General features: G+C 38.4%; 1 protein-coding gene across 1 annotated transcript in view; it reads left to right on the forward strand.

Moving 5' to 3' along the window:
- ANOS1 (anosmin 1) overlaps nt 1-16,974 on the forward strand; it is a 143,694-nt gene that overhangs the window by 25,114 nt on the left and 101,606 nt on the right. The window contains exon 2 of the mRNA XM_063450159.1: nt 12,787-12,834. Within this exon, the coding sequence (XP_063306229.1) occupies nt 12,787-12,834 (48 nt within the window). The remainder of the gene's footprint in view (nt 1-12,786; nt 12,835-16,974) is intronic.

Here is a 16,974-nt window from a genome sequence, read left to right on the forward strand (position 1 = left end):
GCATCTTGTGAGCGCTTTATTCTAGGCAATCTTGTGAGTGCACTTATGTGTGGCGTATAATTGACTGCGTTAACTGTATCACACTATATTTTGTTTATGTTCCTTTTGTAGATTTGTCCAAAAGTACTCCACTTAAACCTGTCGGTCAAAGTATTTTGCAGACACTGGTGCCAATTTTATATGGTGGTTCCACCAAATATACAGAGCTTTTGCTCTAAAGCCTGAGAATACCTGTGATTTGGATAACACAGAAGTAGGCTAGATGATGCTACTGAAATGCAGAGGGATTTTATTAGGAGGAGATGTAGACAGAAATTGATGATAAGCAGTTATTTAAATTTTGAGCCGATCTGTCTGTCTGTCTCTATAAAGGTAAACATTATTATATTACTTTTTTATTGTTTTATTCTTTGTGTCATCACTTTTTTGAAAAGTAAAATAAAGCTGCTAATTTCTCTTAGCAAATATTGAATTCAAAATCAACCATTTCCTACATTTCAGTCCATAGACTAAAGCACTTGAAGGCACTCCATTTAGGCTGCCAACAATATAACCAGCTGGTACTCCAAACAGTCATAAGATAACAGGCCCCTTCCCCTGAGTAAACCAATAGCAAACCTACTTTACAAAAGAAAAAAATTACATATTGCATTGTCTCAGGCTGGTGCAAGTGATCTTTCCTTGTTTATAGAGATCTGGCTGTGCCTTAAAATTGCACTGCAATGAGCTTGCCCTGCACAGAGGTAAAAGGATAAGTAGTTTATCCTCCCAAATCAGTCCCACTCATCCCTTTTATCAGTTTACCTATAGCCTAGTTCACTGTTTTGCTGTAGTGCCTGTAAAACTTAGAGAATGTTGACATGGCTGGCTGAGAAAGAAAATTGCCAACTGACAGATTGACAAGAGGTGGGGGTGGAGCTACACCCTGTTAAGAAAACTTAAATGACTGTGAAAATAGTAATACAGAAACACTCTACAGACAGGGACCAAAAAGCACGTTGGTTGGTATGATACCTAGAATAACTATTAATAATTTGAGTCTTCAACCACTAGGGAAATGATTATAAATATGATGTAAACATCTTTATTCCTGATCAAGAAATCTCTAGAAGCAAGGCAATTTTAGTTGTCTCTTATTTTTCTTGCACATAAAAAAAATCTAAATATTTACATATTAAAATATAGCCAAAATATACAAATAAATTATTTGCTTTTCTTCGTCAAAAGCCTCTCTTCAATTTTCAAAATTTTACTAGAACATTTCAGTTACTGTCTATATTTCAAGAGTATCTATCAAACCAGTGATGGATTCTTTAAGACATCTGAACTTGCTGTCAGCTCTATTCTCTATCTACTAGCTTGTCTCATTATTTGTCCCAAATTAAAGTATACAGAAGATCTTGTTACAGTTAATCTTTTTTGATACATGCTGTTACAAATTTTGTGATGTATATTTGAAAAATATAGATAGTGTCCCTCATGAGCAAACCTTTGTGCTAGCTGTGTTTAACTAAGAAATATATTTGCAAGGGTTTAACACTTTAGGGTTCTTAACAGGAACGTAGAAAAAGGCCAAAATATGTTTTGACTTTGGCAAATGTTTTTCAAAGTTTTTTTTTGTATTTGTATTCACTTTCTGTGTCACACAGCTATGTTACAATGCTGCCACCCATCCCGTGTGTTCCCTATTAAGGGTTAATAAGTATGTAGGGGTGTATATAAAAAATACTCCACTCTGTCTCATTAGAGATATCTTTGCCAGAAGTTCAAGGAAGCAAGGTGAATGGTTAGTGTAGGACTCATCGAGAGGTTTGCCTTGACGTGGCAGGCAGGCATTTCCTCCAATGGCCATTGGAGTAAGTAAATGACCTCAATTTGTTTAAATATACAAAGGGATTTAGGAGAGAGCACAGGTAACCTTTTTATTTGGTTTTTGCTGTATGTATTCGGGCTGATATGTACTATGGTCGTTGCCGCCCAGGAGTGATGGGAGTGAGCGCAGGACTTGTTTTTTTGTATATGTGTATATATATATATATATATATATATATATATATATATATATATATATATATATAAAACAAAAGTGTATTTTGACATTAATGAATATATATTTATATCAAAATACATTAAGAATGTAAATCTGCTGCCCCCCTCCCTTCTACATAACTTCCTGCCCCCTTAAACAAAAACCCATGTCCCATCTCAAAAAAACACCAGCCCACCTCTACAACAAACACCTGCCACCCATTCTCTACAAACCCCTGCCCCCCTGTCTACAAACCCCTGCCCCTCCACAAAACCTTAGTGCAATGTCCACAAAACCCATGCCACCACCTACAAATGTATGCGCCCACACAAAACCCCTGCCACCCCACACAAATCCATGCTCCCCCCCCACAAAACTCTTGCTCCCCTCTACAAACCCCTGCCACCCCTCACAAAACCCCTGCCACCCCTCACAAAACCCCTGCCACCCTCTATAAATCCATCTCCCCCCACAAACCCCCTGTCCAGTCCCTACAAATCACTGCTCCTCCCACAAACCCCCTGACAGCCCCTACAAATCCCTACTCCACCCACAAATCCCCTGTCCAGTCCATAAAAAATCCCTGCTACCCCCACAAAACCCCTGCCCCACCCTACAATCCCCTGCCCCTTCTACAAACATCTGCCACCCCCTATAAACCAATGCTCCCCCACATAGCCCCTGTCAAGCCCCTAAAAAATCCCTGCTCCCCCCACAAAACTCCTGCCCCCTCGCCAAAGCCCTGCCCTCCTCAAAACCCCTGCCCCCTCTTCAAACCCCTGCCACCCCCTATAAATCCATGCTCCCCCCACATACCCCTGTCCAGCCCATTACAGTTACGTCCATTTAAAAAAAAAAAAAAAACTTTAGCAGACTCACAGTTGATGACAGGCATGATGGATTGCCTGCTTGCTGTTCTCTGCTACTGAGGCGCTTCCGCCGCAGCTCCACTCGCATCCAATGTCTAAGGCTCAGAGCAAAGCACTGTGAGTGTAAAGGCAGACTGGGAGGAGTACATCCGCATGGCGCAGCGTTGCGCGGATCCGCCCTTCTCCTCCTTTACATGATTATGTTGTGATGCTCGGCCGACAACCCCCAAATGAGTGGCACCCGGGGCGAACCGACCCCCCCACCCCCTGGTTAGTACGCCACTGATGCACATCTTACTTAGGTACCCAAACCATTTACAATGGTTGATTTTCTTTCCTGGAGTCCACCTCTCACCCTTCAGGAGAGCTTGAAGCTGCTGTTAAGGAGTATATATTAGCTTCCCCGAATTAAACCCTGCGCGTGCAAGGCCAGTTTATTGGCTTACCACTCTCAGGCAATGAGCTAAGACCTGTTCCACTGGGCTTAGCTAAGTTTCTGGTTGTAGTGAAGACAGAGACCAGTACCTGGTGGATCCCAGGTAAAACATAAAATAATTCTAAAAGGGTTCTGTAGTTGTTATGGTGCTTGGAGTGTTCCTTTAAACATAGTGGGATACATGAGAATTCAGCATTGCATTGCAATATTTAATTTGTAGCAAGCTACTTCATCCAAAACTATCACCACAGAATTCCTCTTTAAAGTATCTCTTATCTTGCCACATTACTTTTTATTTTTATTAATGTATTATTGAATACATTAATATTAATGAAATTCTACTTCAAAGGTTTCTCTAAGAGATTACATTCTGTCAACTGTTTATGGCTCACTGTATTTAGGTTAAATTCTCCAAATAGTGTCTCTTCTTGCGATATAAGATACTTCATATTTGATTTCTCCTCATTTTCACGGCTGTGACTGCAATACTGTCTGGAATCCCTTTACTTAAGGGTATCTTTTTATAGTACATCTGCATTAGGCAAGTGTCAGACAATGTGTTGATGCCCTGAACAATTTTTCCGTGTGAACATCATTCGATAGGAATGTCCTTTGATATACAGAATCACTGGTTGTAAATAAAATACCGTCAGCATGATAAAACATGATACTTGGTATACAAAAACACCACTATAATGTTCTATATTCCATAGAATTTGTTCTCATGATTTTCTTGTGGTCATGAATGCAATGAATTAAAAAAAAACAAAAAAAAACTGGACCCATTGGCCAGGTAGGAATTCATTTGAATGCTGATGGGTATTGGTGATCTCATTAGTTGCTGAACGTGAGAGAGGGTATGTGGGTATTTATATATATATGTGTGTGACTTGAGAGATTTTGGGGCATATAATGTGACAGTGTACAAGGTCACATCATTTATACAAAGTAGATATGTTAAATCTGTTTGATTTTTAATTTGTTCTTACTTCATTAAACTTATTATATGCTATTTATATTTTAATCCTAAATCCCTGCCAAATGGCAAATGCTTTATATTATAAGCTTATTAATCCCTGCTATATGTTTTACTAAAGAAACATATAGGCTTTAAAAAATACACGATCAATCAGTTTGATTACACGTGAAATACAAATTTAGTTACCTAAGCTCATGGAAGCATGCTTTGTTGTGTGGCATTCTTGAAAAATAGCTTGAGAATTGTCAAATCTTAGTTACTATTCATATATGTCATAACAATTGTATTATTATTGTTGTTTCCTGAATGATGATGTAACCAGGTGTCTGAATAATCTGATCTGTCAAACAAAGCACACCTCTAAGTATAGGATTAAGCAACTGTTAGGGCTTTGACTGCTGCTGAACAATAACTCTGACTGACTGGATAAACTGGAGTTCACCAATAACTAGACTTGTGCAAAAATCCCCTTGGAAGGTTTCATCCAAATCAAATTCCTTTTAATTCATGCCAGAACAAATCTGGGATTGATCTGTGGGGTCTTATACACTGAATAAGACTCCACAGGTAAGTCCCAGATGGATCGATTCGTTCTGGCAAAAATGATTTGATTCGAATAAACCCCATCTAATGAATTTTTTCACAAGTCTACCAATAACATGTCACAGAGGTTAATTCATAAATTATAGCACTACTGACAACTTCCTTAATTATGCTCTCATAATTTTGAGCATTAATTAGCTAATAACCTAAGAAATCTTGCCAGTACACTTTCTATAACTCCTCACAAAAGAAGTACGTGTTAAATATTCTCTTACTTATTGCTCTGTTATCCTCATTTCAAATTAGGGTCTCTTAGAAGGTGGGTATCCATAAAGGATTATATTAATGCAGTGATATGTGCATTTCAATTTCTTTTACTTCACTTAACTCTAAATTCCTTTGCTTCAAAATATAACAAATATAAAAGGGCCATATCTCGTGAAGTTTTCATGGGGGTCCTCCTGCTTAACGTTTTGTAGAAGGTTTGTTTTTAACTGCAAGTCTGTGGTTGCAGACCATTTAGTGTGGCGCATTATCCCATATTCTTGATGTGTGTTTCTTCCCTGCTGAGTATTACTTGGAAGCGGGATTTTGACAAAACCATGATTCCTTTTTTCCTGTCAATGTGACCTCCACTTTCCATTCACAAAACGGTTTATTCACAGTACACCATCAATAAAACCCACGTGGGTGTTTTGTGGCAATGATGAAACTTTTCTCTAATTTTCAGCAAATGTTTCTTGAAATCTGCTAATTTTCAGTTGAAAGGGCAGCTGTTTTAGTTTTCTTTTATTGACCACATACATAACCAAACTATGGACTGAGAACTATTAATATAAACATTTTGCCGTATCTCTACAGCACACCAATATTTTTACATATTTAACATCTGCTTATATTTCAAATTCATTCCAAAATTTGGTAGAAATGAACATGGTTAAAGTAGAAATACATTCTTCTATTTTATGACTGCTTGAGGTTTATGGTGCCAGGAGTACCCTGGTGCCCACTTAAGGTAAATAGTCAAACCATTTTAGATTGGCTTGACAATTACCTAAGGTCCACCGTGCACCACCACCACTTCCTCTGCAGCCAGAAAGCTCTGCAGTGATTACTGTAATAAAATATGTCCAGCATAATGCATCTGTATTATTCCTATTTTGTCTGTTTGCGACCTAAATCCATGTCCCTTTTTTAAAGATCAAATATTTGGTGTATGTATATGGGTATCACAGTAGCCTGCAGCACTAAAAAGATAAAGCAAGTTGGTCTCAGTGACTTACTGGATTAAATAAACATCTGTCAAATAAACATCTGTCAAATATATTAGAGAGAAGTCAAAAGAGGGCCACTAACATGCTTCATGTTGTATTAAATAAATGACTGTGTTAACTATGGAGGAGAGAATGAAGAGAGCAGACAGAAAAGAATCATTCAAATATCTTAATAGATTCTCAAAAAACGTCAACGCCATGACCTTTTTGCATAACTGTAAATCGTAAAGGATTAGCTATGGGCTATGTAATTATTGCCGCGTTTCTAAATTAAGATTTGAATAATATGAGACTGGCACAGCCAAGCATACATCATAAATTTTCTTGTATCATATGATCCTGTACACAAAGTGTTAGAAAATACATGTGCATGCATATAATTATTTTAAGAATACAGGTTGTACAAGAACACATTTGAACATTTATGTCCCACTTGTCTTCCATCCCTAGGTACCACCAGTAGTTTTTGGTTCAGTAAAAAATACAGAAAACCCACAAGTTGACTTTAATACACGTTTTAACCTTTTCATGGTCAGGATATTTTTTTTATTTAGAAGACACTTGCTTTGAGCATTATGTGTGCATCTTTCACTTTGAATAAACAAACATGTAACTGTGAAATTTGCACAAAACCCTAAATAATTAGAAGCAGATAATAAAATGAAGGTCTGTGATATTGTTATACACTTATTGGACTAAAGTATTTAATTGTCTTTCCCAGTCTACAGCTAAATGTTGATGTATGTATGTATTGTATTATAGTATATTATATTATATTTTTTGTATTATTTTTTTATTTTATTATTATTTATACAGTGCAAATTCTTCAGCTCACACTCCACTCATTTAAAGACAAAAAAAAACAAACAAATATTAACCAGTAATAGAATATAAATGATCTATTATCCATTATCTATCACTTACTTTTACCTACAGTTGCTTTTTAAAAAGGGTGCCGATGTAAAGGAAATATTAAATGTCTATTCAGCTAATATAAAGAAGCATTATAATAACTCATGACACATACTTTGTCAAAGGCCAAAAATCGGGACTTTTTAATTTCTTTTTAGTGAACATACTGATGGGTAATCAGTTTTATTTTTTTTAACCTAAAATGAAAGAACAACCATTAATGTTTGCAAATGCTTATGGTGCACTTCACATGAGCAATTTGTCTGCATTCCAGTAACAACATTTAGTTGAGTTTTTGGTTTTGGCAATTACTGACCACAAAATGAGGCCAAGAGCATTACTACTACTACACTAATCTCCTCTCAACTGTTAGGCTATTTGCCTGTAGCTATCCAAGCCTGCCAACTCCTGTTAAACTGTGGGAGTGTTTTACTCTACTTTGCTTAACTGAGCTCACTCTGTAGATTTTAGTACATTCTAAACTGCCTTATTATGAATGAGCCTGTTTGCTCGAACCTTATTTTAAACAGCAATAATAACAGACGTTAACCTATGAGTGTCTAGTGCAGGGGAGGGCTGGCAGCGTTAGGCCTGGGGGGCAAAGCCAATTAAGTGGCCAATTGCACTACCAAATCAGCTCATCATCCATTCCCACCTTTTCCTGGTTTTATAACCAATATTGATGTTATTTTATTCAGTAGCTCTTTGCCATACACAATATGCGGCACCATTACGCAGCGGCACTCTGACCTTTCTGAAACTCACTTTCAGAAGCTGGTTCCTGCTGGGGGGCCTAAAGATCTAGGATAGGTTTTAACCCATTAAGTTAATAGAGTGCCAGGGGCTTACTGGCACCATAACAACTTCATTTAGATTAAATTGTTATGGTAAACAGTGTTCCTTTAAAAATAACCAATATGTCTACATCTCACAGAATCAAAAAAGTGAATACATTGATAGTATTTTTAAATTTTTATTTTAACTGGTATGGTGAGAGGGTCCAATGTCTGCCTGTGAGGTACCAAAGCCTCAGCCTAGTGTTCAGGATGAAGTGGAAGGATCACTTGTCTTTCACGTTGTCCTTCCTGCTCCAATCTCCTTTTCTTTGCCTTTTTCTGGCACTATCTTCTGCTCTTTAACTCCTTCTGCTCTCCCCTCTTTTGCTTTTGCTCTCCCTATGCTTTGCTTTCCCCTCCTTTCCTTTTGCTCTCCTTATGCTTTCCCCTCCTTTCCTTTTGCTCTCCTTGAGCTTTCCCCTCTTACCTTTTGCTTTCCCCTTCTTTCCTTTTGCTCTTCTGCTTCCCCTTCTTTCCTTTTGCTCGCCTGCTTTCCCCTTCTTTCCTTTTGCTCTCCTTCTGCTTTTCCCAGCTTTCCCTTTGCTCTCCTTCTTCTTTCACCTCCTTTCCGTTTGCTCTATTTCTCCTTTCCCCTCCTTTATTTTTTCTCTCTCTTCTGTTCTGCTCTTCTCTCCTTTTGCTCTCCTTTTGCTTTGCTCTCCTTTTGCTCTCCTTCTCCTTCTCCTTCTCCTCTCCTTTTGCTCTGCTCTCCTTTCCCTCTCCTCCCCTTTTGCTCTCCCTCTCCTCTCCTTTTGCTCTCCTTCTCCTTCTCCTCTCCTTTTGCTCTGCTCTCCTTTCCCTCTCCTCTCCTTTTGCTCTCCTTCTCCTCTCCTTTTGCTCTGCTCTCCTTCTCCTCTCCTTTTGCTCTGCTCTCATTTTCTCCTCCCCTCTGTTTCTTTCTCTTCCTCTGTCTCTCTCCCCCTACCACATTGTCTCTCTCTTGCCCTTCTGTCTTTCTCCCCCTATCCCTTCATCTCTCTCTTGCCCCTCTATCCTTTTCTCCCCCTCCCCTTCTGTCTCTCGAATGCCCCTCTGTCTCTTTCTTCCCCTCCCCCTGTGTCTCTCGAATGCCCCTCTGTCTCTTTCTTCCTCTCTCCCCTTCTCCCTGTGTTTCTCTTGCCCCTCTTTCTCTTGCCCTCCCCTGTGTCTCTCTCTTGCCCTCCTGTCTATTTCTCCCCCTCCCCCTGTGTCTCTCTTTTGCCCCTCTGTCTCTGTCTCTTTCTCCCCCTACCCCTGTGTCTCTCTCTTGCCCCTCTGTCTCTTTCTCTCCCTGTGTCTTTCTCTTGCCCCTCTGTCTCTTTCTTCCCCTCCACCCTCCCCCTGTGTATCTATTTTTCTTGCTCCCTATGTCCCTCTGTCTCTTTCTCCCCCCTTCCCCTGTGTCTATTTTTCCCCTTCACCACCCCCTGAGACTGACCTTGTCTGACAGTCTGTCTGATACTACAGGATGACTAAGGGGCAGAGCTGACTATCATGCTCCCTCGTGGTTAAACTTTTTGAAGAAGGTTTACATATAAAAGGTTCCCTGGATACCCTCAGCCTGGCACCCAATGGGTGAAGATTACACACTTCATTAGTCATACCAATTCATACCAGACAATAGGTGGCTATGATAGGTTGAACATTGTCAGCTGGCACTCTAAGCCAGTCATCGTTGCCAATTGCTGTTCAGGCTAATGTGTCCTCATTACTCTGAGCTGCACAGAGGTGATAGGCTGCTCATTTAGTATTGACCTACTACAATTAGTTTAACACTGAATAGAAAGATGTGCTAGTAAAGTGCAGATACTATAACCACTTAAATGAGATGAAGCAGTTACAATGCCTAGAGTGTCCCTTTAATAAACAAGTGGTACACACTGGTAGACGCCTACTTGACACAACGGTGTGTTCATTGTTGTTACTCTTGGATAAAACATATTCGTTAAAAGAAAAGTCAACTTTGTTTTGTTTTCTTCCTAGACCCATTATTTTCAAGGTCCTATATGTCATTTGCAAAATAGACTCCATATTGTCCCTGACTTTGCCCTTTCAAAGGTTTGGCTTCTTGGTAAACTGGTTTGGTAATAATATCAACCATGCATTCCTGGACAATCATCATGTACCCATGCCACCTCACCATTGGACAAAACATGAACTATTCTGTAGTATGTGCTATTCTAATTCAGCAGGATCAAGTAATTAATTAATCAAACAAACAAGTTTAGAACGGTTTGACAAACACAAATCTCCCTGGCACCTATATTCTGCCTCTTCTCCCATCACATTAATGACGTGGAATTTATACGTCACCATTAACTATATCAGTTTAGAAATATGAGTATGAATCCTTCCTGCCCCTTTTAGTCAGATTAGTTAGTTAATGCAGTTAAGCTCATGAGATACAATAGAAAAGGTTTGTGGTCCCAAAAGTAAGTTTTGTGTTATACCTGGACCAATAGTAGAGGTAATACCATCGTAACAGTTGTAGTTATCCAGTCTGTCATAAAAAAGATTTGTCAGGTTAGGTATTCGTTATATTGTGTCTAAAAAGCCAGTACTTCCTTGTAAGCAGTGAATATAGATTGATGTTAAGTAACTTTGATTGCTGAGATTTTTGCACAGTCTAGTCATTACATGCCTAATAATCATCTTAACCAAACACATTATTATAGTTTGGATGTTCTATTGCTAAAAACAACATTATTCAGTTTCCAATCAGTTATATGCTTATGACAACAATAAAGGGACACTATAGTCACCCAGACCACTTCAGCTCAATTAAGTGGTCTGGGTGTCAGATCCCTCTAGGGTTAACCCTGCCTGATGTAAACATAGTAGTTTCTGAGAAACTGCTATGTTTACATCTGGGGTTAAGCCAGCCTCTAGTGGCTGTCTTCTGGACAGCCACTAGAGGCGCATCGGCAATGATTGGCATATTATGCCTCAATCACGCAGAGCGTCCATAGGAAAGCATTGAAAAATGCTTTCCTACGAACACTTTGAATGCGCGAGCGGCAGTGCCACGCATGCGCATTCAGCGCCGTTGACGTCAGGCAAGGATGCTGATGTTGGCAGAGGAGGAGAAGAGGTAAGGGAGCCCGGCGGGGGAAAAGGGTGAGTAGCTGAAGGGGTTTTATCCCCTTCAGCGCCGCGGGAGGGGGACCCTGAGGGTGGGGGCACCCTCAGGGTACTATAGTGTCAGGAAAACCAAGCGGTTTTCCTGACACTATAGTGTCCCTTTAACCCTTTAAGGACCAAACTTCTGGAATAAAAGGGAATCATGACATGTCACACTTGTCATGTGTCCTTAAGGGGTTAATACAGAAATTGCAGGTTTACCCATCATCCTTAACTTCCACAAATGTTTCTATATAACACACTGCAGGTCAGTAATTGTTTCAGTTCTGAAGATGTGGAGGTCCAGAGTCTATGTTGTTCTTTATAGAAACAACTCTCCATTACCTCAATGAAAGCATAACACTCTCTAGCCTCAATGTAAGCATAGCTTGAAACAAGCACATTCTTCACAGCCAGACATTAATGCAGTCACGCTATGGTATCTAACTAATACAGGGGTTCTGATCTCTAGCACCCCTTCTTTACAGTCACCTGGAGAGCATCAATTCAATCTTCTAAGCAGCCTTGTGGAGCTCTATACTGCATAGCTTTGCTTTTATAATAGGCAATTGTTTTGAGGAGCACATAATAATAGTAATAATAATAATAAATCACTAATAATTTACAGTCTCATCCTCAAACTGTAGAGTTCCGGGGCTAATAAGTCTTGCAATCTAGGTTTCAGGGATTCAGCCCCCATTCCTCCCAGCAATGCCTATGGGCATTCTGTAACCACAAAAGCCCCGTGTGTGCATATACCATCATTGCATAGCATTCACCCAACTTTTTATGTGCAATTAAATGCTACGTTCTGAGAATCGTGGTCCATCTATAGTTATTAGTCCAGGATAAGACACCACTGATCGGTTATATATTGCACGAAGTGGAAGTTTCTTTTACCCTTAGCTAGCGCTTTTAGTGTGATGCATCAGATCTAGTCTTCCTTTATGGGTCATTATTAAAGACTCAAAGTTTTGACACAGGAACCCTAAAAAAGATGGATATTCACAGACAGTTTGTTACAGCAATAGATGGTACACTGTTTCTGGGCAGCTTTTAAGAGTTTTTTCAAGTGCCAATGCTATTACACAAGTATTCTATGTATGAACGTTTTTCCATCAGATTTATTATGCATCACTTTGTAAAGTAGACAGTCTTAAACAGTAAAGTAGAAAGTCTTAAAGGGGAAGTCAAAGCAACAGATAATTCTTCATTAAGTTGTCATTATGTGCAAGGGAAAACACAGGGTTTTGTCAAATTGTTCCTAAACAGTTTGATAAAAAAAACTTGAGGACATGTTCATAACAATTACCACTGAATTTTATTGGTTATATTTCTTAGACTGACCCTTTAACACTATACATTCATGGATTGGGGAGGATCTGTCTCATCCAACCAAAAAATTATCAAAAATCAGCATCCATTAAGCATCTGCTTTCTCCAGTCATTGGCCACAAAATGAATATATTTTAGGGACATTTTAAGATGTTTTTTTTTTTTAGATTCATTAATAAGTAATATATCAGTAAAGTACACCTGTAATAGAATTTAATTAAAAATATAATACCTGTGGTTGTTTTACGAGGCGAATTTCACCCGAGGAACGAATATTTTATAGTTCACAGCTTTGAGTTTATTTTTAAACATATAACTCCTGCTTGTGTCCGTTACGTAACCTTTAAATATAGATATGATCTACTGATCCACGAGATTACACAGGACACTTGCTACCTAAAATGTACTTTTATTTATAACGCATGCAATTATCTCAAAATACTTATTCTTTTTTTTCTTTTTTCTTTTTTGCAGAACAATGGCTCTCTAATTTGGTGTCAGAATCACAAGCAGTGTTCGAAGGTGGGTATTCATTGACTTTTTTGTTATAAAATATCCCTTGGATGTTGATTCTTTAAGTAACAGAATAAAAAAGGAACAAAGAGAATGAACCATTAATAGGTGATTTAAAGAAATTGCTATTTCTTTTGTGTGATTCATCTTCCTATGATTAATCCCCAGGCTGTTTAAGTACCATAATAACCCCTCACTGTTGAAGGCTCAATTTAAACAGTGCTTTCTGAGATAGTGCTGCTTTGGAAAGGCTTGACAAGACTAGAATAGCATACAGAATCCTTGCCTATTAACCCCCTTCTTTCTATAAAAACCAAAAGCAATACATTTCAGATGCTTCAAGGGCTAAGGGGCAGATTTTGTCCAATTATTCACTGTTGCTGTTTGACATATACAATCCATAAAGCACATACACTTATAACTAATTGAATCTTCATGAGTGTAATCTCATCAGCTTGTATGGATCCATTGTGATTTTAGAGCTCAAGTACTCCTCAAACAAAGATGAGTGCTCGGAAAGTATGGACAATGAAATGGCATGTTTGGAAAACATATATAATTTGAACATTTGTTTTTATATTTTTGATATGTTCTAGACCAAACTGACTTGAGTGTATGTACCTTTGCTCTGAGTCAATAAGCTAATGCTTAGAGACTGTAAACTCATTAATCACATATGTCATCAAGAGTAAACATAAGTCATGTTGCTTTTGATTATCAGATGGGGTAAAAAAAAAAGCGTATTTCCCAGTTCCTAGCTTGTTTAATATTGAGTAGTATTGACCTTAAACCTTACTGTTTTGCATGTGCATCACTGTTTAAACCTCTGGAAATCTGAGCTATGGGACATTGTTTTTTTTAAATAGTTGTTCTTTTATTAATCTTCCCTAAAAAGTAAAGCGTATGTAACATGAGAATGCTTAGTGCATGAATATCTGTTTTTTTGAATGTTTTATTTTACCTTAAGTATACTTCAGTTTGTTCAAGTGTTAGGGCTATATCCCAGATAATCAGAGTCAGACATTTAAAAATGAAAAAAAAAAGGAAAAACTTGTGCACGTGTATACACATTTTGATTTTATAATGCTCTACTGTACCTTTATTTGCTTAGTCGTATATTTAACGGATGGAGAGATACAAACTGTTACTATCATTCTATTAATTAATTTAATTCCCCAGGCAATCTTAGCATTTCACAGACTGTACAATTATTCATGGAAGATTTTCATATTTTCATAAAGTGCACCCTGTTTAAAATGCCTGCTGTTCAGAACACACACACACACACACACACTTAGAAATAGTAACAGTGAATTTAAATTTTAAGTTCAGTTGGGGAAAAATATTGGTTGCAGTGGATGCAGAGTCAACAAAGTGATCTACTGCAAAGGAACAAAGGTGAGCTGGGGATCAGACAGACTTACTCTTATTAGACCTCCACAGACTTCCTGACTTTATTTCACAAGATCCAGCCCTACACTGTTAAAAGAACACTAGAAGCATAACCACTATAGTGTGCTGTAATTATAGTGACAGGAATGATGTTTTAGAATGGTTTGACTTCATACCTGGGGTCATCTGGGCACCAGCCTCTTCCTGCCAGGCAACAAGCTAACCTAGAGTGAAATATTCTATATACAATGATGGTAGAATCTAAAAAAACATAAATTGAAAATCATAGCATAACACTGTTATATGTATTGAGTGAATACGTGATAGTGATGTTAAACTCACAAACGAAGGTAGAAATCAGGCCTCTCACCCCCCTGGGGTATATATGGAGTATGAACCTTGGTAGCCGTTTCCGATGCACAATTGGAGAAGATAAGTATCTTTAAGAAGTGGATAAGAGAAAACCATACATGGTGAAGTATGTAATAAAAATTATAAAAAGGATTTATTGGATACACTTACAAACAGAAGGCAATTCTGCGCATATCTCCACTCTATGTGGAACTCCAGAGCAGCATGGAACAAACAGCACGATTCCAAAAGGAGTAACACGACCAAGGGAGATCAAAATACAATATAAAATAAAAATAATAATTAAGAACAACTTGAGTCCATATATCCAACGCGTTTCGTCCAGATAAACTGTCAGGGACTTCTTCAGGGATATGTAAAGGGTCGTATGAAGGAGAATCTTCTTATACCCGTTGCAATTCTTCATAATGCCGTTCACCGGCGGCGTGCGTTTCAGTGTGGAACGCACAAACGTATTTCCTGTGACGTACATCCGTTTGTTGAGCGCATGCGCGCTAGAAATCTAAGAATAAAACGCTCGAGACTCGAGCGTGTATAGACACAAAAGGATGGAGATCAAATCACCAGAGATCTAAAAAGCCCATAAATATGTCGTTTGGTTACCACAACATAGTTAGAACTATACAGGACCCCAGAATTAGATACAGGGTAGTATACATAGATAGACAGCATGTCTACTAAACAGACATATAATGAATCCAGCGTCAGTTCAAATGTGTACACGGATGCGCAGGCAGGTTAACAAAACACCCAATATGCGCATTATGCGAGTCTCGAGCGTTTTATTCTTAGATTTCTAGCGCACATGCGCTCAACAAACGGATGTACGTCACAGGAAATACGTTTGTGCGTTCCACACTGAAACGCACGCCGCCGGTGAACGGCATTATGAAGAATTGCAACGGGTATAAGAAGATTCTCCTTCATACGACCCTTTACATATCCCTGAAGAAGTCCCTGACAGTTTATCTGGATGAAACGCGTTGGATATATGGACTCAAGTTGTTCTTAATTATTATTTTTATTTTATATTGTATTTTGATCTCCCTTGGTCGTGTTACTCCTTTTGGAATCGTGCTGTTTGTTCCATGCTGCTCTGGAGTTCCACATAGAGTGGAGATATGCGCAGAATTGCCTTCTGTTTGTAAGTGTATCCAATAAATCCTTTTTATAATTTTTATTACATACTTCACCATGTATGGTTTTCTCTTATCCACTTCTTAAAGATACTTACCTTCTCCAATTGTGCATCGGAAACGGCTACCAAGGTTCATACTCCATATATACCCCAGGGGGGTGAGAGGCCTGATTTCTACCTTCGTTTGTGAGTTTAACATCACTATCACGTATTCACTCAATACATATAACAGTGTTATGCTATGATTTTCAATTTATGTTTTTTTAGATTCTACCATCATTGTATATAGAATATTTCACTCTGGTCTAATTCCCAGGTTGTATACATATATTGTATGCTCATTAGATGTGGGTTCCACTTTGTTGTTTTTTGTCTCACTATTTGGGTGATCAGTGAGGTTCACCTAGGACCCCTTCTACTATATAGATCCTTTATCTGTAATTAGTAAGTATACTCCTTGTTTTTGCAACAAGCTAACCTACACTGCTCTCAGGAGAGCTGCTTAGGAGCTTCTAGTTCTACAATGACATAGTGGAGGCGTGGGGAGATTTAGGTTAGAAATTAAACAGTTTACAGTAGTGGTTATGGTGCTTACAGTATTCTTGTAGAGTTGGCTTTTGAGTATTAGTTAATTTGGTTGATGTTTGAGTCATCATCAGTCACTTCACCAGAAAGTTCTGTCACTCGTGTGGTGCAAGCAAAATGTTGTGTTAAATTGATGGAGGCTGCTGAATGCTAAGGTGTGATGTTAGATGTTCCTGCAACCTCCAAATCAATGAACAAAAAATAACCTCTGCCATGCTATATAATATATTGTGATGTTTTATTTAGTCACCATAGGGACCTGGCAACATTTCAAACTAAGAGGATGTATATCTAATTTGACAAACTTGAAATTTTGTCAGTATTTTAAGGTGGAGAACCTGCTTAGCATGCAGGCTGGGTGACTCTCTACTTTATTCAACTCTATCCCTACATCCATCCTCCATCAATATGACTTGAGCGGCATGGAGGAGCAAATCTGTTCATACTTAGATGATGCAAATCTCTATGTCCCAAATCTGAATTACTGCTAGTAATGCCTGCTCATATTATGAGTATCTTTGCAAATAATCATAATAGTCTAACACCATATAAACTCAAAATAGTCTGACACCATATGTACTTGTAATAATCGGGCAATCCAGTCAATACTGCAATCACCCGAGAAGTAGCCCAGTTAGTCAGTCTAGGCCTGGAGAGTGGTG

Source organism: Pelobates fuscus, chromosome 1, assembly GCF_036172605.1.
Source record: "Pelobates fuscus isolate aPelFus1 chromosome 1, aPelFus1.pri, whole genome shotgun sequence".
Classification (NCBI taxonomy): domain Eukaryota; kingdom Metazoa; phylum Chordata; class Amphibia; order Anura; family Pelobatidae; genus Pelobates; species Pelobates fuscus.